The sequence below is a fragment of the Alexandromys fortis genome, unplaced genomic scaffold, assembly GCF_014885135.2.
Source record: "Alexandromys fortis isolate MF-2015 unplaced genomic scaffold, M_Fortis_MF-2015_v1.1 scaffold_118, whole genome shotgun sequence".
NCBI classification, from domain to species: Eukaryota; Metazoa; Chordata; class Mammalia; order Rodentia; family Cricetidae; genus Alexandromys; species Alexandromys fortis.
In genome coordinates this window covers 589887-614694 of record NW_026068010.1, presented here as the reverse complement: position 1 = coordinate 614694, position 24808 = coordinate 589887, and the positions used below count along the sequence as shown (strand labels likewise).

The window sequence follows — 24808 nt, the reverse complement described above, 5'->3', positions numbered from 1 at the left end:
AAGACATATGACTTCGCTATTCATAAGGTGACTGCCGTGGCTTTAAATGTGACCCTTCAAAAATCTGTGCTAGACTCACAATACCACCCACTGTAAAGAAGTGAGGCTTTGGGGGAAGGTTAGGAAAAGGACCAGGGCTTTTCTCACCAACCAGTGCAAACTGTCCAGGCCATACTTCCACCCCTCTTCCTTCTGGCTTAAGTTTTGTTTGCCCCTTTGGAAGATACAGCTGTAAGACACCATTTTCACCAGGAGGGAACCATACCAGATCTACATACACAGAATGCTGACAGCCCCTCACTTTGGACAGTGTCATCTCTCTGCTTCAAGATGATCTTGAAGACCCTCCTGCCTCAGCCTCCAAGTGCAAGGCATTGCACCGGCACGCCTGACAGATTCACTAGTTTTTCTATGAAAACTACCCCACCCCACCCAGTGATTTACAACAACTACCTTGGTATTTTTCTAATCAAGAATGTATTTCCAGTACACTAAGTTGTGTCAATTAGCAGGAAAAAATTAGTAAAATCTGAATAGGAAAGACACAGTGAACCAGCATTTTCTTTCAGGGAGAAGATACCACACTTCAACTTAAGAAAAAACCTTTATAGTCCAGGTCTTTTATTTCTTTTTTTACATCAGGCCATGAATTCGTAGGGAATGGGCTCCAGCAGCTCAGGCTCCTTCCCATTAGTCCTCACAAAGTGTGCTTCTCTGGGTGGAGCAGGCTGGTAAAGAAAGAAAAGGATTATGGGAAATTTTAAAGTGCTCTTTAGAACCAATTCTTACACTTATTAACAAAATAAAGGGAGCAAAGTTTTAAAGATTCCTCAATATTAATAGCAATAAACACTGCCTGGTAGGACTCTCACCTGGCGCTTCAGCTGAACCCAGGTGCCCTTCTCTTTGGCTTCCTTTTTCTTCTGGTCGTTCTCCTTCACCCGCTTCAGGAAGCTGTCTCTGCTCTTTGAGTGCTTGATGTGTTCAATCCGCACATTAATTCTCTTGGCAAGAATCTTGCCCCTTAAAAGACCAATAAGTTTCTAAGTACTTCATTCAAAACCCAACAGAAATGTACACTATTCCTACAGTAAGTTAGCACCACACTCACGCTTGTCAATCACTCTCACCCAAAGGAAGAGGCCGAGAGCACATTTTAAAGCTACTTTTCTGATGAGCATGGTCTGAAACCAAACCAGGCTAATGAAGCTTGTGATGAACTTTTAATACTACCGACACACCAGCACCAACCACTACAGACTTCTCAGTGAAATGTCAATGTATCCCCTGACAGGTTACAAGACAAACACTTAAGTTTGCCTGAGTTTTAAAAGGTTATTTCCTTTGCCCCACTTGAATGGCCAATGAAGACATTAAGTCCAATTGGCAAAGTGAAAGGGGGTGTGTAACCGACTACTTAGTCACAAATAGCATTCTACTTACTTAACTTGCTTGTTTACAATGATGCCCACAGCATGCTGGGTGACATTGTAGACTCTTCCGGTTTTGCCATGGTAACATTTATGGGGCATTCCTTTTTGAACAGTGCCCATTCCCTAGTCAAGAGACAAAGTATTTTTTTTTAACAGCAATTCCTCTTTTCAAATCCTTTTAAGTAAGCAAGGCTCCCTTTAAATGGCAACTCAAGAACTCTCAGAGCCGGTGAAATGTGGTTTTCACTTTGCATCAAGCAATCAAATTGACAATCATCATTAAGTTCCAGAGTGCCAGAACATACCCAACTATTCAGAGTGTAGCCTTCACTGGGATTTTCATAAAAAGTAACTATAACGGCAAATTTTATTATCTTTTTATATGGTCTAACTGTATAGCCCCAGCTGTTTTAACTCAAGAAATTTGCCTGCCTCTGCATCTTGAGAATAAAAGCATGATTCAGCACTTTTTTTTTGAGACAACATTTCTATGTTGCTCTGGCTGACCTCAAACTCAAGAGACCCATTTGAGTGCTGGGATTAAAGGCATGTGCCACAAAGGCTGCCTACATTCTCAACTAATTTTAAAGTCGAGACCTGCCTGCTTCTGCCTTTCTAATGCTGGGATTAAAGGCTTATGCAACCACCGCCTGGCCTAGTCCCTCACTTCTAATATTGACTTTTCCTCCACTCTAATTTACCTTGATGTCTACAATATCCCCCTTCTTGTAGATTCGCATGTACGTGGCCAAAGGAACAACTCCTACAAAAAAAAAAAGCATCAAGATAATGTTTAGAGCTACAAGGAGCACTTCCATAACTGTACTAGTTATAAACACAAAGCACAAATCTTTGGCAGTTCCATTAAGTATAGTGGACAATTTCTCATTATAAGCACTGCCAGTCAAATACTTCCTTCCAGGGTTAAGCCTGCACACCACAGAATTATCAGACTATGAGATCCATCCTTTCGCTTAGGACAGAATACAGGTGCATGCTGTTAACCAGAGGTAAACAAAAACACAAATATCACTTACCATGTTTCCTAAAGGGCCTAGAGAACATATAGCGAGTGCCCCTCCTCTTTCCCTTTGTGTTTGTCATTTTGGCGAGTTACTGAAACCAGAAAAGTTAGCAGTCAAAAACTATTTAATGTTTAACTATCCCCTTAAAATTCATCAATCAACAATACAAAAAGCTGGAACACTAGGATTGTAAATGGGTGTTCATGATTCCTCACGGATTAAATAGTTTTTTTTTAATAAAATTCTGTCACTAAAACCAGGACTGGATGTTAAAATTCAAGCCAAAACACCTTCCTACTAGAATATAGTACACACCAATGAATACAACGCATCTACAAGTAGAACAGTCTAAAAGGCCAAGGACACTGCAACCCCCAACTCCAGGATAATTTTGTGGTTGGAAACTACAGAATTCAAGCCTGCACTTTGTTAATAAGTTAATCCTTATTAACTTAATTTCCTGTCAAAAAAAATCTCTTAATTCTACACTTCCATTTGCTAATGAATTAGATCCCTGATAAATCTAAGGCAAGCCTCGACGATTCCTGCTATAAAGACCTACTTAAGTTGACATTCCTAACTGTAAATGATTTTCCATTTTTACAAACATTCATACTAAATAACATCTGTAAAGAGCCCCAGGCGGCTCTGGGCACAGGGAGAGTACTCAATCGGCAGCTAGTTTAGCACCATCTTACCTACTACAGATATTTAGAACCAGATCTTGTTTTCCAACAAGCCAATAGGTTTAGTAACTCCAACTCCAGTTATTCAGTGCATAACTGCCTGCTACTCCTGGTCATTATTCCGAGCCACAAGGGAACCCCCAAAGCATGTGTTAGAAGCATCGGTGTAGCAGCCGTAAGGTTACCGTCCCTTCCTACGCTCTTAGGGCCAAACGTGCAAAGTGCGGACTGTTTCACGCATCCCGAGGGAGTCTCCTTCACATCACTGCCCGGGCTGACTCGGCGGGAACCCTCCTCGCCAGAGCGAAGTCCAGGCTTGCACACACCCACGTGTCGTTAAGACCCACTGCGACTTTTAAGTCTCAACCCGACACCACATGCTCATGTCTAGGGTTAGGCGGACGCCCGGAGACCAGGACTGAGCCAGGCCCGGCTTCTCCGGATAAAAGCCCCCGCCACCCACCACCCAAGCCAATGGCCTCCAGACAGTCCCCCCACGACCCTAACACGCAGCCTCCGCGGGCTGAGCCCCTCGTGCAGCTTGTGAGGAGCGAAAGCCGCGAGAGCCACGCGCACCCACCAACCTGAAAGATGGCTACCGCGGCCGAAAGGAAGGGGGCGGGGCCGCGCGCACTTACAAGGACCGCGGGCTGCCCGCGGCACCGCCTGAAGAAAAACGCCGAGCCTGCGAGGCTCTTCGAGAGAACCGCGTCACCATGATAACCTGGAGACGTTGTGAGGACGCTCTCTCCTGCGCAGACTAAAGGCAGCCGGCTAACCCAAAGTCACACAGGCATTATGTTAGGCAGCCCGGAATGGGGCCCTTGCGGGCGTCCAGCGGGACGCTACTTCCGGAGCGTGCCGACGCAAGCCGGTGCGTCACGTGACGTAGGAATCTGTCGTTTTAACTCTTGGCCAGAAGTCATTTACGTTCTGCGGCGCAGTGAGTTTTAGTTATTGTAGGGTCTGTTAAGTCGCGTAGGCAAATAATTACGTGTGAACAAAAACTGTTTGTGTGTTTTTCAAGTTTTTCTCCTGATGTATTAAACAACGCACTATTGGTGGGTTAAAATTTTGGCAAGCCAGGCGTGTACGCATGCTCACAATCCCAGTATTTGGAAGGCTGAGGCAAGAGCAATATAGTGAGACACTGTCTCACCAAAAACTTCGTTTTGACTTTCTTTCCTCTCATACCTGTAGTCTGAGCCTGTGAAGACACTCACGTTTTGTTTAGAGTTTATTTATTGTACAATGTACTAGGTTTCATTTTGACATTTTCAGACAGGCGTGTGTGAGATAACACAGTTTGATCATTTTCACTCCCATTACCCTCCTCTCTTTTCCTCCCCTCCCTGATTGTAGATGAGGATATTTAATCCGTCGTTATACTGGAAGCAGCATTCCTAGTCATTAGATAGTCAATTTACTGTCATGGCCGCATTGGATGTTGAAAACATTCCAATAATAAACGAGGACTTTGAGAGATGGATATCGTTTTTATAATCGGTATTTGGGTCCATTCCTCTTATGCAATGGTCCCCCATTTAATTTTGGAGATATTAATCCTGTCCCTAGTATACATTCGTGGGAAGGTAACCCCATTGTCAGCAAGACAAGAAGCCAGACTCTTGAGTGTGCTAAGACAGCCAGAAAGCTAGAGTGTATGTCTCTGATCTTTACTCTGAATTGAGTACCTTTGAGACAGAGTTGACAATGAGATGACCTGACTGAACTGTCTCGCTTCCCTCAGCTTCTGCTTGATTCCAAGTCTCATCCTTGAATATTTATGAATTCTGAAAACCATCAAATCCTACTAATAGACCCTAGTAATAAACTCAGTAAAATCCATTGAATGATGTGTCCAGCATGGTTAGGTTTGGTTGTTTGAAGTCGCATTAATTCATGCTAGAAGATAAACATCTACCATGAAGATTAAGTAGTGGCATTGAAGCCCAATCTCAGAGTATATGAAAAACCTGACCTTGCCACAAGGACGTGTGCTCAACTATGTTCACAGCAGCTTTGTTTGTCATAGCCAGAACCTGGAAACAACCGAAATGCCCCTCGACCAAAGAATGGATAAGCAAAGTGTGGTTCATTTACACAATGGAGTCCTACACAGCAGAAAAAACTAACGACAGCTTGAATTTTGCAGGAAAATGGATGGAGCTAGAAAACATTATTTTGAGTGAGGTAACCCAGACACAGAAAGACAATTATCACATGTACTCACTCATAGATGGTTTTTAAACATAAAGCAAAGAAAACCAGCCTACAAACCACAATCCCAGAGACCTTAGACAACAATGTGGACACTAAGAGAGACTTACATAGATCTAACCTACATGGGAAGTAGAAAGTAGAAAAAGACAAGATTTCCTGAGTAAATTGGGAGCATAGGGACCTTGGGGAAGACTGAAGGAGGGAGGGGAGAGGCAGGGAGGGGAGCAGAGAAAAATATAGAACTCAATAAATATCAATAAAAATGTATTTTAAAAAGGCAGAAAGATAAATATCCTGTAAAACATTCAGCTAAATGGATGAGATTCCAGAGGCCTGATTAAATGCATGCCTGGTACTACATTTTTCTCAAACTTTCCTGGTTAAAAAAAGAAAAAAAGAAAAACGTGAATGATCTAATTAGCCAGGACTTTAAAAAGAGGCTTCAAATATTTGAACAAATTTTAATATCTGTGACCAAATTATATTCAGTTACTTTTAATTAATTTTTAATTATTCCTAAAGCAATTTTTATTTGATTTTGAGATAGACTTTCATTATGTTGTTTTGACTGGCCTGGAATTCACAGAGATCTGACTGCTTCTACTTCCTGGGTACTAAGGTTAAAGATGGGCATCACCACATCTGGCCCAATTCTTCTGTTTTTGTTTGTTTAGTTTTTCAAGACAGGGTTTCTCTGTGTAACAGCCCTGGCTGTCCTGGAACTCGTTTTGTAGACTAGGCTGGCCTCGAACTCAGAGATCTGCCTGCCTCTGCCTCCCATGTGCCAGAAATACAGGTGTGTGCCACCACTACCCAGCAATTTTTCTGTTTTTTTAACATATTACTTACCTTAGTTGATTTGGGTTGAGTGTAATAAAAATTAGCGTAAGAGTTAAAAAAAATAAAAATAGACAGGTGGTGGTGGCACTTGCCTTTAATCCCAGCCCTTGGAGGCAGAGGCAGGCGGATCTCTGTGAGTTCAAGGCCAGCCTGGTCTACAAGAGCTAGTTCCAGGACAGGCTCTAAAGCTACACAGAGAAACCCTGTCTCGAAAAACCAAAAAAATAAAATATAAAAATAGTATACCAAAATGAATACCAGAATTAAACATGTTCTTGCACTGGTCCATTGTTTTAGACTTTACCCATTGTCTTTTTTGTCTACTGTAGATAGTTGAATTCAGTGTGTGTGTGCATGTTAGCATTCCTTCATGTATATGCACATGCATATATGTGGTTGAGAGTTCCAGAAATCCTTATGCTAATGTGCAGACTGTATGTGCACCAACACCATGCTTCATCATCAATCCCTGCAGACAAGATACAGAATGTTGCCCCCCTCAAGATCCCTGGAACTTCCCTTCTACTCAATCCACTCTCCCTCCAGAATCATAAATATTCTTATTTCCTTTTTTCTTTTCTAATTTAATTTTAATTTTATTTTATGTGCAATGGTGTGAAGGTGTCAGATTACCCAGGGACTGGATTTACACACATTTATGAGCTGCCATGTGGTTGCTGGGAATTGAGCCTAGGTCCTTTGGAAGAGCAGTCAGTGCTTATAACTGCTGAGCCATCTCTCCAGCCCCGTTTCTTTCTTTAAACAAACAAGAGTGCTAGGGAATTGAGACCAAGGCGTGGTGTATGATAGAAAAGTGCTATACCCTCCCTCACCTGCCACCCCCTGTTCTCAGTAGCCTGATTTCTATAAAAACATTGTCCAGTATAGCTAAGCAGTACCATACAATTTATGTGCTTTTTTTACCCCCTGAGTTTTTATTTTGCATAGTGGTTTTTGAGATTCAGTTACGTTGTGTGTGTCAATAGTTGGACATGATCTGCTGCTAAGTAGTATTCCACAATATGGTTAGACTGAAATGTGACCTCTTGGTCTTTTGAGTAAGATCAAGTGAGATACACTACAATTTACTTTTCTCTTGATGGAAATATTAAATATTATTTTATCTCATTTAATAACACTGCATAAGTTTTTGTGAACTTGTTTTCTTTTGGGATGAATATGTAGGAGTTATATTTCTGGTCCTTTCTTAGGTCTGTACCTCATTTTATAAAGAACTGCAAAGTAATTCTCAAAGGAAACCACGGTTTTGTTTATCCAGCATTCTCCTCTGCAGGAGTAAAGCTTGCACGTACCTTATATGAAGGGGTCTAATTACATTGCTCAGGCTAGTTTTGACCTCTTGAAGTGACCCCTCGGCCTCAGCCTCCCTAGCCGTTGGGCCATTAAATGAGCTAGCTCCCCATCAATAAGGCATTCATTTATTTTTTTTACGACACGTATCTTATTTAGTTATTTATTTGAGACAGGGTCTCACTGCATAGCCCTGTGTGTTCCAGACCTCACTATATAGACCAGGCTAGCCTGGTTTCAGACTCATCGAACTCTTCCTGCCTCCACCTCCCCAGTGCTGAGATTTAAGGCATGCTCCACCACACCTGACTATCTTGTTGGCTGTTTCTGAAGTACTAGTGCTCAAACCCAAGCCCTCATGTTTGCTAGGCATGTGCTCTGCTCTAGCACTTCGTCTTGTCCCCAGCCTTGCCAGTTTTAAACACAGCCGTGTCACTAACTCCGTTGTACAGATTTTAAAGCCGAAGTTGTTTCCTGATTTCCTCGCCATCAATTTATCTCTAGTTTGAGGTCATTAATACAAAGAGAATGAGAAAAATGTTGAAACAGTTAAAGAATAGCCAGTCAGCGGTGGTACCCTACCTTTAATCCTAGCACTCCTGAGGCAGAAGCAAGCAGATCTCTGAGTTTGAGGCCAGCTAAAGAGTGAGTTCCAGGACAGCCAGGACTACACAAAACAAAAATAAACAAGCAAAAAAAGTGAAATAAATGTAGAAAGTGGGAGCATTCGTATTTCATTCACCATTTATGAGCATCTAGTCGGGCACTGCACCGAGTGACAAAACTATAATCATGAAACATGGTCCTTGCTTTCAAGGACCCTCAGGGAACCTGGTAGGAGAGAGAGGTGAGCCCACACATTATGCCAGGTAACAGAATAGGAGACACAACACTGTGGGAGTTGTGCAAAGGAAGCTGATGTTCCTGGATTGGAGGAAGTGAGCCAAATAGGAAGCTTCACACAGTGAGTCTTAGTGAAAGATTGACAGTAGTCAAGCCAGTGCAAGCAGAGCTCCTCAGGCAGGAAGAAAAGCTTGTGAGCAGGCAGAGTGGTGGGTCTCAGCTGAACTCGGAGAAATAACAATCTTCCAGTGGGTGCTAGAGAAATGGCTCAGAGCTTAAGTGCACTGACTTAAAAATTTTTTTTAAAAATCATCCAGTGGCTTTGTGGAAGAAGGGGAGCAGCAAGAAGGTGGCTGTTTACAATGAAGGGCACGTATCACCAGACTTGGGTAAAACACTGATCAAAACACAGCTTTGGGCTAGGGATGGAGGACACCATTAGTTCCTGCATGAAAAAATAAATAAACAGTTTAAGTCACGAAGGGACGTTTGCATCTCTGTATAGCATATTTTTGTGTTTTTTCTTATGAAGGATTTTTAAAGAATTGTGTGTGTGTGTGTGCCTGAGTGTATGTAGGTGCACCATGTGCATGCAGTGCCCACAGAAGCCAGAATAGGGTGTCAAATCTTCTAGAACTGGAATATAGATGGTTGTGAGCCACCAAATGGGTGCTGGGAATTGAACCAGAGCCTTCTGCAAGAGCAGTCAGTGCTCTTAACCACTGAGCCTTCTGTCTAACCTCAGAAGAGTTTTCTAAAAAGTATGTTTGCATGCCAGGCATGATGGTATATGGCTTTAATCCCAGCATTCAGGAGGCAGAGGCAGGCGGATCTCTGTGAGTTTGAGGCCAGCTTGGTCCACAAGAGCTAGTTCCAGAATAGCCAGGGCTACACAGAGAAACCATGTTTCATACTCCTCCTACCCATGAAAAAAAAAAAAGATTCAGTACATCCTAAAGACTCAGGACATTCCGACGGTTGGCTTGTTAAAACTCTGAAAGTAAACAACTAAAAAATGCCAAGAACCTGATGAGATGGATAAGGCCCCTTCCTCCACAACAGTGTGTGATCAGCAAAGGATTATTCAGGAGGCTCACAACAACTGATCTGCCTGGAAGAGATTTACTAACCTGTGGAGCTGCCTGCAGGTCGTACAGAGAGTCAGGGTTCCAGCTTTCATGAGCTGTCTGTCACTCACACCCGTACGGGCTCAGAGATGAAGCTGTCTTTGAGTCCTTCCTGCTCCTTTAAGTCACCCCTCACCTACACTCCTGTAACTAACCCCAATAAACTCAGTGAGTGAGTCACTAAATTGGACTTCTGTGGTATTGTTCCTTTGATCTGTTGTCAGTTCCCTCTCTGGGGTGAATAGACATTTGTATTGTGTCTCCCCAGGAAAAGTGTCAAAGACTATAAATATCTGACACGAATTCACTGGGAAGAAAAGTACCTCCACCAGCCACACATACATGCATGATCTGTATTTCACTCAGGAGACAGCCAGGAATATGTATGTATGTATGTATGTATGTATGTATGTATGTATGTATGTGTTTATTTTTGTTTTGTAGAGACAGGGTTTCTCTGTGTAATAGCTCTGGCTGTCCTGGAACTCACTCTGTAGACCAGGCTTTCCTTGAACTCAGAGATCTGCCTGCCTCTGCCTCCCAAGTGCTGAGATAAAAGGTGTGTGCCACCACCGCCCAGCTTCTTTAGTGATTTTAGATCTGCAGGATTTTACAGGGATATGGATTTATAACTCATTTCCATTTCTCTTTGTGAATTCTACACAGTTTTAGTACAGTCTTTTTGAAGGCTCCAAGCTCAAAAAGTTGGAGTTTTTGTTTTTTGTTTGTGTGTTTGTTTTTTGTTTTTGTTTATTGTCAAAAAAAAAAAAAACCCTCGGATTTGTTCTGTAAATGTGCTGATTTTTTTAAGACAGGGTTTCTCTGTGTAGCTTTGGTTGGTGCCTGCCCCGGAACTAGTTCTTGTAGACCAGGCTGGCCTTGAACTCAGAGATCCACCTCTGCCCCCAAGTACTGGGATTAAAGGTGTGAGCCACCACCGCCTGGCTCTGATTTTTTTTTAAAAGCAGCAGTTCTTTTGAGAGAGCATCATTCTGTATCCCAGGCTGGCCTGAACTTGAGGTGCCCTGCTTCTGCTTTCCGAGGGCTGGGATTAGAGGTGTAAGGCTTGATCTTGCTGATTCTGTCGTGGCTTTAGACATTTAGAAAACATGCTCATAATTCAACCTGCTCTCCATGAGGAAATAAGTCAGTGGTAAGCTATGCTTGTTTAAACTTTATTTGAGGAATATTTTTTATGAAAGATCCTTAAAATTTTTCTCAAAGTAAATCAGGTGGTGGTGGCAAAGGCCTTTAATTCCAACACTCGGGAGGCAGAGACAGCCTGGCCTATAGCTCGAGTTCCACGACAGTTCCAAAGCTACACAGAGAAACCCTGTCTCAAAAAAAAAAAAAATCTCAAGGTTGTATTTCCATTTGTCAGTTGAAATGGTGAGTAGCTGGGATTGTCATGACAGACACTAGAAGATGCCTGCAGATGGGGTTCAGCATCCCCTCTCTATCTCTACCTCGAGCCATCATTCAGGCGTGGGGCTGTATTTTCACAATAAGAAGAATGTGGTGGGAATTATCTTGACTGTCATACTCACTGAGCAAAAACTAAAACTTTTCTATCCATTAGAGAAATCCCTCTGGCTAAGATCTGCTGCGATGCCAGGAAATTCTGAAATAGGCTCCTTTTGGAAACAGACAATAGTCATCAGCATGAACCACAATGACATCAAAATATTTCTGTAATATAATTGATACAAAGTCCCTTTAAAGTTTTAGCCCTGGGATTTGTAGCTGAAGCATAAAACATAAAGTGAAAGCATTCGTCAGATATTAATGCTGCTAATTTGTGCCGTGCTTTCAAGTTCTGAGGATGGAACTGCACTGCTGAAAATTTCCTCCAAACCAGCTTCAGAATGTTTATGATGCTTAATTCTGCTTTCTGTAGTGCCCTTTTAATGGTTGCTCTTTTTTATCAGATCAACTGGCTTTGGAGTCACTTAGGAGGCACAGCTCTGGTGTCTGTGTGATTCTGTAAAGCTCTTACTGAGGAGAGAAGACCCATCTCGATTGCTGGAACCCAGGCTGAAGAAAAAGGGACAAAGGATCTGGTGAGATGTCTCAGTGGGAAAAGTGCCTGCCTCTGACTTCCACATGTGCACCATGGCACGCTTGCCCACAACACACATATACCACACACAAAAAACACACATACCATACACACACAAAACACAACTACTTGGTTGGTCCTGGTGAGAAGGGAGTACTTCCCATTCACCAAATCTTCCCCACTCTGATGGGTTCCTCTCAAACTGGGAACCCAAATAAGCCTGCCCTTCCAGAATCTGCTTCTCCTTAGGTATTTTGTCACAGAGATAAGAAAAGTAACTGGAGCCAGGTGGGCGGTGGTGGCACACACCTTTAATCCCATCAGAGGGGGGCGGGGATCTCTGTGAGTTCAAGGCCAGCCTGGTCTACAAGTGCTAGTTCCTGGACAGGTACCAAAGCTACAAAGAAACCTAGTCTCAAAAAACCAAACAAACGAAACCAAAATCCNAAAAAAAAAAAAAAAAAAAAAAAAAAAAAGAGGGGAAAAAAAAGAAAAGAAAAAGATCTTAGATTTTTGACAGTGCTCTGATGACTCAAAGTAGACTTGAGAAAACCATACCATAAACATGGAGGTTCTGTCTCTATGAGATTACCATTATGTACCCAGGGCTAAACATATAATATCCATACAAAGTATATCTGGAAAGAGAGGGAACTGTAATGGAAAAATTAAAAATTCTGCAGGATCCTCGCTGGGGCAAGCAGCAGAATCGCTGCAGGTCCCCAAGCCGTGGCAACGGGCCATGTGGCAGCAGGCAGCAGGCCCTGAGAGCAGCCAGTCCCTGAGCAGTGGCTGGTCCAGGGCAGGGAGACATGCAGTGGCAGGGAAGAGACAGAGACACGGATAGGCACACCATGCAGAATGAGATTGGATATTTATTCAGGGGCTATGGAGGGGGAAGGGAGAAGGGGAGAAGAGAGCAGAGAGAGAGAAAGAGAGAGAAGAGAAAGACAGAATAGGGGAAGGGGAGAAGCGGGGAGAGGCAGAAGCTGCCTCTTTGAGAGGGAGATAGAAAAGAGAGAACCCTGGCTGGAAGCTGAAGATCAGCAGATGGGGGAAGGAGTGGGTGTGGCTTGTCTCTTAAAGAGACAGAACAGATCCTTACAGGAACTATAAAAACAAACAGGAAATGAGCTCTCCCACCTGGATTGTGTTAGTATGGAGTCATTACTTTAAAAATGATTTATTTATTTTTATGTTCATTGGTATTTTGCCTATACATTCATCTTGTGAGAGTGTCAACTTCCCTGGATCTGGAATTACTGACAGTTGTGAGCTGCCATGGGATGCTGGGAATTGAAGCTGGGTCATCTGGACTAGCAGACAGTGCTCTTAACCACTGAGCTATCTCTCCATTCCTAGTAAGGGAGTCAGTAACTGTGACCTTGGTCTTGTCAGGGAATTTTCATTCACTAGTTGCTGTCTAGATAGGATGGTCAGCTGGTGTGTGAGGTGTGACTCTGCTCAGCTGATTGGTTCCCAGCAACATTCAGGGCTTTCACTATTTAATGGAGCACACGTTTATTAGATAACAGGAGTGAGATGCTGCACTGTAGGTTCAGATGACAGAAAAATCCCTGTGCTCTTGAAGTTTACCTTCCAGCAAGGAAAGCGGGTGATACACAATGTGATGTTATATATATGATTATATATGTGTGTGTGTGTGTGCTGGGGTGGAGGCAGGCACTAAAAGAAAGCAGAAACGAGGCATCATGGATTATACTCTGGCCAGAGAAGACTTCACAAGCAAGGATTTTTCTGAAAAGATCTGAGGAAGGAAGGGAGGGAGGCACAGAGGCATATCAGAAGGAGGGCAGGGCTAGGACCAAGAACAAGTGTTGGCTGTTTCGATGCACAGTGTTGGGAGTTGGGATGGATACTGTGGAAAGAAAGCATATTAGTTACTGTTGCTGCAGTGAATATGTGCCAAGAAGAAATGAAGGGAGGCAGAGTTGACCTCAGCTCACAGTGTGAGGGTTCAGTCTGGCATGGTGGGAAAAGGCAGCTCTCAGCCTTAGGGGCAGGACTTGAGACTGCTGGTCATATCGTATCCATAGTCAGGAAACAGGAAGATGGATGTTGGTGATCAGCATAAAATAACCCAACAAAGATACTTTAATTTTAATAAATTTTGGATTTATTTGTTTTATGTGTGTATTTTGCCTGCATGCATGTTTGTGCACCTCGTGTTTGCCCGGTACTCACAAAGGTCAGAAGAGGACATCAGAGCTGGACCTGCACTTACAGATGGCTGTAAGCTGCCATAAGTGTGCTGGGAATAGAAGCCATGCCGTCGGCAAGAGCAACAAATGCTCTTAATTACCAAGCCATCTCTCCAGCCCCTAAAAAGAAACTTTTAAAAAATAAAAGAATTAAGAAAGGAATCCAATGATACCTGGCCTAGAATTTTCTTTTTTTAATATTTATTTATTTATTATGTATACAATATTCTGTCTGTATGCCTGAAGGCCAGAAGAGGGCGCCAGACCTCTTTACAGATGGTTGTGAGCCACCATGTGGTTGCTGGGAATTGAACTCAGGACCTTTGGAAGAGCAGGCAATGCTCTTAACCACTGAGCCATCTCTCCAGCCCTAGAATTTTCAAATTTATATATACATGTATGTATGGGCATCTGGAGGCGGGGGTCGGGTGGGGAGAGGGCTTCAGATCCACTAGAACTAGAGTTACAGGTGGTTGTGTGTCACAGTGTAGGTGCTGGGCCTCAAACGAGTCCTTTGAAGAGAAACTGGTGGCCCTAATTGTTGAGCCATCTTTTCAGCTCACTTTTTAAATCTCAGCAGGTGTGATGTGGTTTTTTGTGTGTGTGTGTGTGTGTGTGTGTGTGTTTTAATTTTCATCATACCTATATGTGATACTTCTACCACAACCATACAGTCTTGATTACTATAGCTTGGTATTGTGTTTTTAAACTGATTGTTGTCAGTTTGCATACATATGTTGTGATTTGTTTGTTTGTTTGTGTCTTGTCTTTTCTTTCTTTTTCTTTTTTCCAAGATGGAGTTTCTCTCTGTAACAGCTCTGGCTGTCTTGGAACTCGCTCTGTAGACTAGGCTGGCCTGGAACTAGCTCTGTAGACTAGGCTGGCCTCGAACTCACAGAGATCCGCCTGCCTCTGCCCCCCAGATTAAAGGCGTGTGCCACCACTGCCCAGCATGTTGTGATGTTTTAATGTATGTATTCTGTGGACCCATGTTCCCACTTCCTCAACGACACTGTGTTCACAGCCTTTCCTCCTCTCCCTCCCCTCTTCCTCCTTCCATCGTCCCTTCCTCTTCTTGTCCTCCTCTCCTATTCCCCTTCTTTTCCTCTCCCCTTCCCTCCCTCCCCTCCCATCCTCTTTCCTCTCCTCCTCCCCTTCTCTTCCTTCCCTGCTCAAATGTCCTTTGCAAAGCTGCCGGTCAAAATTTGCTGTTGTTATTATACTTTTAAATTCTAAATTTTCTGTTTTATTTATTTCATCATTTCTGTTTTACTTCCTTTGAATCTTTTAAATGATTTGATTGTTTGAAAATATGTTAAGGTAGTTGGTTTAAAGTTTTTGGCTAGTAAATGTTCCTCAAAGCAAGTGTCAAACATTGCTTTTCCCTTATGAATGGACATTCATTTTACATTCTTTGCACGTCTTTTTTTTCTTTTTAAAGAACTGGGACATTTTGAGTAGTGTCATGTGCCATCTCTGGATTTCTTTTCCAAATCATTGCTGCTTGTATGTAAGTGAATCTTCTGAGCTCCCTGTTCACATATGCCTCCCAGACTGGCTTCAAACTCCTTCGCAATCCTCCTGCAGCAGCCACAGCTTCTAGGGCTGGAACTACAACATTCAGAATCCAGCAATTGAGCTCATTTTAGAAGAACCTATTTCATTAGATTTGTAGACCGGATTTGCCAGAAATTTCCTTAAATTTGTGGAGCAAAACAAACAAAACACAGCACAAAGTTCCTTTCAGAATGGCTCTGTGGCCTGGCACTGCTTCAGTGCTTAGCAAGGCACGGCTTGAAGGTCAGGGAGTGCAGGGAGGGGGTGGGGAGGGCTTCCCAGGGCTTTCTGAGCGTGCCCCAGGCATTCTGAGTCCCCTGAAACAGAAAGCTTCTTCCTTGAGGTGTGTTTTCTCTGACCTCTTCATTTCTAGGCCTTTTAGTCAACTAATCCTCCCTGTAGTTTCTCTGCCCCTGCCGATAAAAGTTTATTGGCATCTCCTTCAAGTATTTTCCAGCAAGTCCACCAGGAAGTCTTGCTCCCTGGAAGCTCCGAGGCAGGTGCCACAAAGACAAGCTGGTGAGCAAATCCTCTAGATGGCTTGCTGGTCCAGGCACAGGACTGTCATTTCCGGAGAAGAAGCTCCTTATTTGGCACGAGCAGTCTAATGCAAGCTTCCACCCTCAAGACTGCAGCCAAGTAGCCAGGCTGCCAGAGCAGAGAAGTTACCAGAAGAATGCAAATGGCCACAGAACTCTTAGGGGCAGGAAGCTTTTGCTTAGGTTATAGTATTGGGAAAGTGATCAGTTTTGAAAGCCCGTTCATTTGCTTTGTGAAGGTTTTTTGTTTGTTTGTTTGTTTTGTTTTTTGAGACAGGGTTTCTCTGTGTGTAGCTCTGGCTGTCCTGGGAAATCTCTCTGTAGACCAGGCTAGCCTTGAACCCACAGAGATCCTCCCACCTCTGCCTCCCAAGTGCTGGGATTATAAGCTTGGACCACAACCACCCAGCAAGGTTCAGTTTCATGATTCTTTTCTTGGCTAATTCCTCTGGCAGCTGTCCAAAGGTGAGACTAGAGAGATTCGCTTGCTGTCAATCGCCCATGGCAAGGACATCGGTTTCTAATTCCTAGTCTGTCCTATTTGGTTGTGAGTCTAGCAAGGCTGGGTACTCATGTTCCTGTAGGCTAGCAGTTCCACCAGAAGGTAAACTATAAAAGCTTTCGTACATGATGAGGAGACACCCATAAAGATGTTCCTAACAAGATGGAAACTGCGCGTCTACCTTTCCCAGAGCGCTAGAGGCAAAGGTCTGCCTCCTTTACTGAGCACCTAGAACTTAGTTGCAGGTGTAATTCCTTCATGAATGTAAAGGACAAAGAAGGAAGGGTTTCTTTCTTTTTTTTAATTTTTATTTATTTATTAAAGATTTCTGATTCTTCCCCGCCACTGCCTCCCATTTCCCTCCTCCTCCCCCAATCAAGTCCCCCTTCCTGGTCAGCCCAAAGAGCAATCAAGTTTCCCTGCCCTGTGGGGAAGTCTAAGGACCACCCACCTCCATCCAGGCCTAGTAAGGCAAGCATCCAAACTGCCTAGGCTCCCACAAAGCCAGTTCGTGCAGTAGGATCAAAAACCCATTGCCATTGTTCCTGAGTTCTCAGTAGTCCTCATTGTCCACTATGTTCAGCGAGTCCGGTTTTATCCCAGGCTTTTTCAGATCTAGGCCAGCTGGCCTTTGTGAGTTCCCGATAGAACATCCCCATTGTCTCAGTGTGTGGGTGTACCCCTCGCTGTCCCGAGTTCCTTGCTCGTGCTCTCTCTCAGAAGGAAGGGTTTCTTAAAATGACTTGTTCTTTTTTTTTTTTTTTTACTCTGGATAATTTTAACATACCATCTGACTAACAAGTCACCTTTAATAAAATAGGACTGGAAATAGATTTTATTTCTTTTTCTTGTCTAGACTATTTAATTTTATTCTCTCCTGTCATTGTCTACTCCCCAGAGAAGCAACTGAGTGTGAAATTTGTGGGAAGGATGCTATCCAAAGTTTCATTTTATTGCAAAGTAACCTAGAAAAAATCCAGCAGAAAGCAGAGATTTCTAGAGGATACTAAGAACTTTTTGAAAAATGGACAGGTTGCACACAATTTCTCTAAACTAGAGTATTCGACCTTTGAGGTTAAAAATTGAGGCTGGGCATAGTAGCACATGCCTTTAGTCCCAGAGGCAGGTGGATCTCTGTGAGTTCGAGGCCAGCCTGGTCTACAGAGCTAGTTCCAGGACAGCCCAGAGCTACAAAGAAACCCTTGCTCAATAAATAAATAAATAGATTAATTAATTAAAAAGAAAGAAAAAGAAAGCTGATTAAGCAAATGGATGATATAAATGAGTTGTTGATTCAAATGTGATTTTGACCTTGCCATGTTTCTAAGGAATTGGTAGCATTGTCTGGAATACTTCTAAAAGTGATCTCTAATCCCCGGTTTGCCAGGGGAGGAGTTTGGTCACCGTTCTTTACAGCTCGTTGGACTGTAAATGCTGATATACCTGGAAAGCACATCCTGTGGCTGTCTGTTGAGAGACGGACCATGAGCACAGTGCTGGGGCTCTCTGAAACTTAGGCCCTACCCCAGCCTACTGAGTCAGTCTGTATCTGAGGACAGTCTCAAGTGACACAGCGGACACATGACATTTGAAAAGCACCAGGCAGGCCGATGGTGGCGCACACCTTTGATCCCAACACTTGGGAGCCAGAGACAGGTGGATCTTTGTGAGTTTGAGGCCAGCCTAAAGATATATCTATAAATCTATGTTTATATCTGTCTATATCTATCTGTCTGTCTGTCTGTCTGTCTGTCTGTCTGTCTGTCTATCTGCTCTTTTCCAGAAAATTCCAAACAAGCTAGGCTAGTATAATACAAAAGGTACCCACTGTGTAAGTCGTGCTGGCCGCCATTTCCTCTTCTAACCCCAGGTACCAGCTCATTTTATCGAGAAACTTTTCTATATACCACTTTTAAATAACCAAATTCCACTACCACATTTTCCAAAGTGACCAATAATTCCTTGATATCTAGTACTGATCACATTGCAATTTTTTTTTTTACAATTTCGAAATGACATTTAAAATTAGTATGCTAAGAACAAGGGTTCAAGTAAAGGCCATTTAGGATTATTCTTTCTGTTTTCTAGACTTCTCTTAATTTATGTGTTTCTCAGAAACCTTTGTTGCCCTTGGGATTTATTTGTGGAGTAAATCAGTTGTGACTGTGGCGTACCTACGGTTTGGATTTTGTTCACTGCGCTCCAGGGTGTTATAGTAACGTTTGCTTTCCTCCTATTTTCTGCATATTATTCAACCTGATAAGGACAAAAAAAATCAAACCTGTCAAGTTCTAACAACACCTCATGGGTTGGAGTGAGGGCAGTGCTGGGTTCATGAAGGGGTCACTGTGTGTTAAGTTACTTAGTTCTAGCTAAACCAGGACCCCGGTTAGAGGCTGAGGTTGTTGGCATGGGTCAGGGCGGTGCGGAAATGGCATGGGCTCTTTGCCTTACTTCTCTGAGCCTCTGATGCAGAGTGACTGTGGTGAAGCTGTAGGACCTGAAGTTCCCGCTTTCAGGCCTTTCCTGAGGAGGCTGTAGTACAACAGGTCCTTTCTGGATAGTTTCATCCTAGTACACAGATCTGTTAATAAATCTGGCCCACTCTTCTCTTCCTGTGTTAAGTAGCTTCTAGAAAGTCCCTGAAAGGCCATAGGTTTCTGTGGAGAGATCTAGAAACTAGAGAGAATTCCCCTTGCCCTTCCCTCCCAAGGCAGCCATAAAAGTTAGCTGGCTGCCCTCTGGAACCTGTATCATAAGAGCTTCATTTCAGAGGAGCCCCACCCTGCTCTGGGTGAAGGAATGAAGCCCAGGCATTGAATCTGAGTAGACAGGCTCTGCTAAGTCCCCCAGATTGTTACCGTTGGATCAGACTTGTGTTCTTTCAGTGATAGTTCTCTGCACAACTGTCCATGAAAATACAGTTTCCGCCAGGCTGTGGTGGTGCATGCCTTTAGTCCCAGCACTCGAGAGGCAGAGGCAGGCAGATCTCTTGAGTTCTAGGCCAGCCTGGTCTACAGGATGAGTTCCAGGACAGCCAGGGCTACACAGAGAAACCCTATCTCAAGCAAAACAAAACAAAACAAAAAACCAGTTTCTAGGGCTGGAGAGATGGCTCAGTGGTTAAGAGTATCTGCTGCTTCTGCGGAAGACCCTGATTGGTTCCAGCACTACTTTTACTGTCCGTGTACATGCGTGATGTGAGTATGGGGCCATGTCAGGGGGCTGTGTGGAGGCCAAAGGACAGCCTTGTGGAGTTGGTTCTTTCTTTCCACCCTTGTGTTGGACTCAAGTGTCATTGCCTGCTGAGACATCTCTCTGGCCCCTGTGTTGCATAAAATCTACATTCAAAACATTACTGTGTACTCTTCCCTTGTTGCTCTATCCTGTTCTAGGGTCTTGGCTGTGATGTGTGAGGTAGAGACCTCTTCCCTCTTCCCTCTGAGATACCATTTAAACTTTACAATGAATGGTTTTCACAGTGGGCTATTGACATTATGTAGGCATTTGTGGCTCAGGGCCTAACGTTTTAATAGCCCCAAGCTGCTTTTTTTTTTTTTTTTGCAAATTAGTTAATTTTATATGCATTGGTGTTTTGTCTGTATGCATGTCTATGTGAGGATGTCGAATCCCCTGGGACTGGAGTTGCAGATGGTTGTAACGTGCCATATGGGTGCTGGGAATTGATCCCAGGTCCTCTATAAAAGGAGCCAGTGCTCTTAGCCACTAAGCAATCATCTTTCCAGCCTCCCAAGCTGCTTTTTTTTTTTTTTTTTTTTTTTTTTTTTGGTTTTTCGAGACAGGGTTTCTCTGTGGCTTTGGAGCCTGTCCTGGCACTAGCTCTGTAGACCAGGCTGGCCTCGAACTCACAGAGATCCGCCTGCCTCTGCCTCCCGAGTGCTGGGATTAAAGGCGTGCGCCACCAAGCTGCTTTTTAAGTGGAAAAAAAAGTCATCAGTAAAATAGGTGATAGGTTTGGTGTTTTGGCACCTCTGCTTGCTAGATTCACATCCCCTGTGGAGTCTGATGGTCAGGCTTCCTGTACTTTGTGTACTGCGTCCTGGACCTGAGAGGGCTTCATACTCTGTTCCCACTCAGAATTGGTAGTTTCATGGTATCCAGGAATTAGATTAGTGCCAAAGTCAAAACATGGTTTCAGTTGCCTCTACAATCCACTTTTTAAAAATGTCCCCAGGAGACCCTTGGAACTTCCCCAGCGTAGAACTTTAAGGACTTAGGTTTCTGCTTCTCCTTGACATTTGTGTGTTAACGATATCCTAACTCTTGTCTGCTCACTAGGTCCAGTTCTAGGCATTCTTGCTGTCGGTGGCATGGATCAATGTGGCTGTGAACTACCCAGTGAGGTCCCAGAGGGATTGTATGCTAACGGGGGGTTGATTCTGCCTGAGACAAGTCAGGGGCCATGTCTGCCTTGATTGTGAAGGCAAAGTGCATTCTGCTTCTTTCACTGAGAGAAAAGGGTAATAAAAGCATTTCTAGATCATTAGCCACAAATTGGGTGCCAGGGTGTCTCCTTGAGCGTTCCACCATAGCAACCACACTGAGAGAAACCCACAGTGATAAATATGCAGCCTCATTTGACCACCACTTCCCATGTCCTGCTGGGATTTCCAGATAGCCACATCCAGGGAAAGCAGATCCTATAGGTCAGCCTGTGGGACTCAGGAGAGGACCAGGATTGTGGGGGAGGTTGCAAGCAGAAGCCACCCACAGTGCTGGCACAGTCTATCGCAACCAACTGATAAAGGAAACAACACGCACACACCCTGCTCTGATGTTAAGGGCTCCTTTCTCAGATGTACAGGAGAGTCATGGCACCTGGTTGGGGGAAGCTCTCTGGGTCCCAGGATGCACGGGTTCACATGCCCTGGAGCAGGGGTCACAGGATGCATGGGTTCACATGTTCTGGAGCAGGGGTCACATGTAGGAGCACTCTAGGATGTGAGATACTGGGAGACTCTAGTGTCCTCTTTTGATTCATCATAATTTCAACAGTCTCGTTAGTGGATAGAACTTTGACCATAAAAGATGATTCTGCTTTTGAGTCAGGCCCAAGTACGTTCTTCCTTTTGGAATTTAGCAGAAGGAATTGGTTATTGAGACAATATGGATGCTTGGAATGGGGAAGCATGTTTGTCCGTCAGCACTGAGAATTGAGAGGGGCTGCAATTCTAGGCCAGTCTGGGCTATGTAAGGAGACTCTGTCAGGAATAAACAAAACAAAACAAAATTAGCACCCATGGATGATTTTTATGGACGTCACACTCAAAGAAATAAGTAAACTGTTCAAAGACAAACACTAAAGAATTCCATCTACATTTGCCTGTTGTGGGTATGTCAAGCAGTGAGCTGAACTTGCAATAGTGTTCACTGATGTCAAAAGGTCACCCACCGATCAGACACTCACAGTCCTGAGTCAAGGTTTGGGGGTTTCCATAGGTGTGAGTGACCTTTAAGTTCCCAAGAGACAACTTAGACAATGGTCACCGCGCTCACACATCAGAAGTGCCCTCTGTTGTACAACTAATAGGCTATGTGATTCTAAAGTTGGTAATTCAGGACTGGAGACGTGGCTCAGTGGTTAAGAGCATTGGCTGTTCTTCCAAGGAACTCTGATTGGATTCTCAGCAGCCACCTGGCAACCAACAACCCATGTGTAGCTGCAGCTCCCAGGCATCTGTCCACCCCTTCTGGCCTCTGTGTGCACCTACACTCATGGTCACTCCACCACCATAATTAAAAAATAAAATATTTTTTCAAATCTTGAGCATTCACAAAGTTTATTTCCAAATATGCTTCTCTCCCAACACTTAGCCGAGGATGTCTGCCTTCTGAAATGAATTGGAGCCCAAAGCAGAGGGGAGACATGGAATTCAAGAAACAGGGAATTAAGTTAGGAACTGAAAGGGAAATCACAGGCATTAATATGTCACAGGCTTAAAAAAACTGTAAGATCAAATTAAAACAGGAAGGGAAAGCCCTCTTTTTTTTTTTTTTTTTCCGAGACAAGGTTTCTCTGTAGCTTTGGAGCCTGTCCTGGAACTAGCTCTTATAGCCCAGCTGGCCTCGAACTCACAGAGATCTGCCTGCCTCTGCCTCCCTGAATGCTGGGATTAAAGGTGTGTGACACCAGCACCCAGCTAAAAGAAATTTGAAACTGTGTGGAAAACATTTTGTATACAAAATTCCAATATAAATATAAAACTAAATAACCCACTACACACACACACACACACACACACACACACGTATGTGTATGTATAGACTTAAGGTGCCACCAGAACCACTGACTTGTTTAATTACCCCTTGCGGGGAACAACTCCTAACAGTTTTTCTTACTTTGTTTCAGAGACAAGAGTATGTCCACCGCTCTTCTGGACCCTGTGCTGGCACACGCTCCCAGCCCTAACCTCTGTGACTTAAATTTTTGGTTGTGAGCCTAGCCTCTAACAACTGAGCCATCCCTCCAGGCCCTAGCCTCTGTGACTTAAGCGAACTATAAGGTGCCTGGGGATGAATTCAGAGAAAGCCACTAAGATGACTAATAGCTCAAAACAGTCACCTTTGGGGAACAGGAATGAGTCAGCCGGGACAAAAGATGTCTAGAGGGTGACTGAACAAGGATTCCTTATACAAAGGACTGGAAGGACACAGAGGCAGGGAAATGGAAGCCACTGGTCCAGTCCTGGGAGGCCTACCACGTTAGACAACCAGGCTGCCTCTGAGTTGCAAGCCCAACCCTGGTTTTGTTTTCTGATACAACCTCACTAAGTAGCCTAGGCTGGTCTTGAACTGACTATGTGGCCCAAGCTGGCCTCTAACTTGTTATCTCCTTGACTCCCAAATGCCAATATTTTTAGTTCTATACGGCCACACCTGGCTTTGTGGAATCCCTTTTGAATGCTGAGTATCCACCATGCTCCCCGTGTATGCAGGAGGGAAGAAGGCAAATTCAGGAAAGGATGGGCTGGGCTGATGACAAGAGCCACAGGTGGTGGGGTGGGTGTAGGCCTTTCTGTGTTCGCGCTCCTCTCAGTGCGATGTTCTCTCTTCCCATTGATGTGTTTGCAACTGACTGATAATCGAATTCTTTTTGAAATTCCATAATCCAGTACTCTCTTCTGTACTCTGTCAAAATTATTCTCTCAAGTTGCCACAGTGAGATTTTCTATTTCATGTCAAGCATTTTTGGAATCATAAAAATGTTATTCTTCGTAGACGTATATGAATTCTGGAAAGTAGTTCTGCAGCGACTCACATCTGGACTCGGGATGGAAGAGAAGGAGATATAAAATGAAAGGAATTCATCAGCTTCAATGAAATACTTGGGGATGTTATGTATGAATTAAGTTACAAATGAGGTTGAATGAAAGTTGTTTTTTTTTAAGTTCCTTTTTATAAACTAAAAGATGAGCATTAAAACAAAATCCTTGTCAGGCATGGTTGAGCACACGTGCAATCACAGTGCTTGGGAGGAAGAAGTAAGAGGAACAGGGATTTAAACACAATCTGGGATATTCGAGACCCCCAGCTTGAAAATCCTAAAAATAAATAAATAAAATGTCATTTTAGAAAATTGAACATTTTTGTTGTTGTTGTTGTTGTTGTTGTTTTTTCAAGACAGTGTTTCTCTATGTAGCCCTGGCTGTTGTGGAACTCACAGAGATCCGCCTGTCTGTGTCTCCTGAGTACTGGGATCAAAGACGTGCACTATCACTTGGCCAAAAGTTGGACGCGTTGATTATGAAACCTCTCTCTCTTACCTTAGGTCTGGCCACCTAGCCTACGCTGGCCTTGACTCATGATCTCCCTGCCTCAGCTACTGAGTCCTGGGATTCCAGGCATGTGCTATAAATACCTGGCATAAACAACTCTTATTAGTCCTTTTTATTATTCTGTTATTTCTAAGCAGGAGGCAGCAACATCCATGCCCATTTCAAGCAGCTGGTATGGTGGCAATAAGCCTCAATCAGACCACACAAGCCTCCTGCCTCTGTGAGATACTCAGAGAGCAACCCTACTATTCTTTCAACTGAATCTTGCAGAGGGCACTATCACCCAGTGCCCGGTGAAAATCCTACATATCATGACCTCCAGTCACCTTTGCAAATTCTGAGTCATGTTTTACTGATACCTTATGACCATAACACCAGTTATGACCATATAAGAACTATTTTTTTTAGTAGAAAAACTGGCTATTCATTTTGTGGCACACTCCTTTAATCCTGGCAGAGGCAGGCAGATTACTGTGAGTTTGAGGCCAGCCTGGTCTATAGAGTGAGTTCTAGGACAACCAAGGTTACACAGAGAAAGCCTGCCTTGGAAAACCAAAAGAAATTAAGAAAAATCTGTTACCCAAATAATAGACCATGATGAACTAAAAAGAGACAAATTTCATATTTTTATTACAAACATAAAAA

General features: G+C 43.6%; 1 protein-coding gene, 1 long non-coding RNA gene and 2 other non-coding genes across 6 annotated transcripts; 1 reads left to right on the top strand and 3 right to left on the bottom strand.

Annotated features, from left to right (window-relative positions):
• Positions 1-591: 591 nt before the first annotated feature.
• On the bottom strand, positions 592-3750 carry Rpl21 (ribosomal protein L21). Of its 3 annotated transcripts, none has more exons than XM_050161970.1 (6): positions 3725-3750; positions 2471-2549; positions 2135-2196; positions 1444-1556; positions 873-1023; positions 592-728 (listed from the first exon to the last, which is right to left on the bottom strand). In XM_050161970.1, the coding sequence occupies exons 2-6, from the start codon at positions 2535-2537 to the stop codon at positions 639-641; spliced, it is 483 nt and encodes a 160-aa protein (XP_050017927.1). In that variant the 5' UTR covers positions 2538-2549; positions 3725-3750; the 3' UTR covers positions 592-638. The 3 variants fall into 3 exon arrangements, with proteins under 3 accessions (XP_050017927.1, XP_050017926.1, XP_050017925.1); XM_050161969.1 differs by lacking the exon at positions 3725-3750 and adding an exon at positions 3157-3591; XM_050161968.1 differs by lacking the exon at positions 3725-3750 and having other exon boundaries at positions 2471-2784.
• On the bottom strand, positions 1277-1405 carry LOC126513540 (small nucleolar RNA SNORA27). The gene has a single exon (XR_007595377.1). It is a non-coding gene; the product is annotated as a small nucleolar RNA SNORA27 (small nucleolar RNA).
• LOC126513545 (small nucleolar RNA SNORD102) lies at positions 1649-1719 on the bottom strand. The gene has a single exon (XR_007595380.1). It is a non-coding gene; the product is annotated as a small nucleolar RNA SNORD102 (small nucleolar RNA).
• Positions 3751-4031: 281 nt separating the features above from the next.
• Positions 4032-23870, top strand: LOC126513517 (uncharacterized). The gene is made up of 3 exons (XR_007595362.1): positions 4032-4087; positions 11417-11548; positions 22738-23870. It is a non-coding gene; the product is annotated as an uncharacterized lncRNA (long non-coding RNA).
• Positions 23871-24808: the final 938 nt, after the last annotated feature.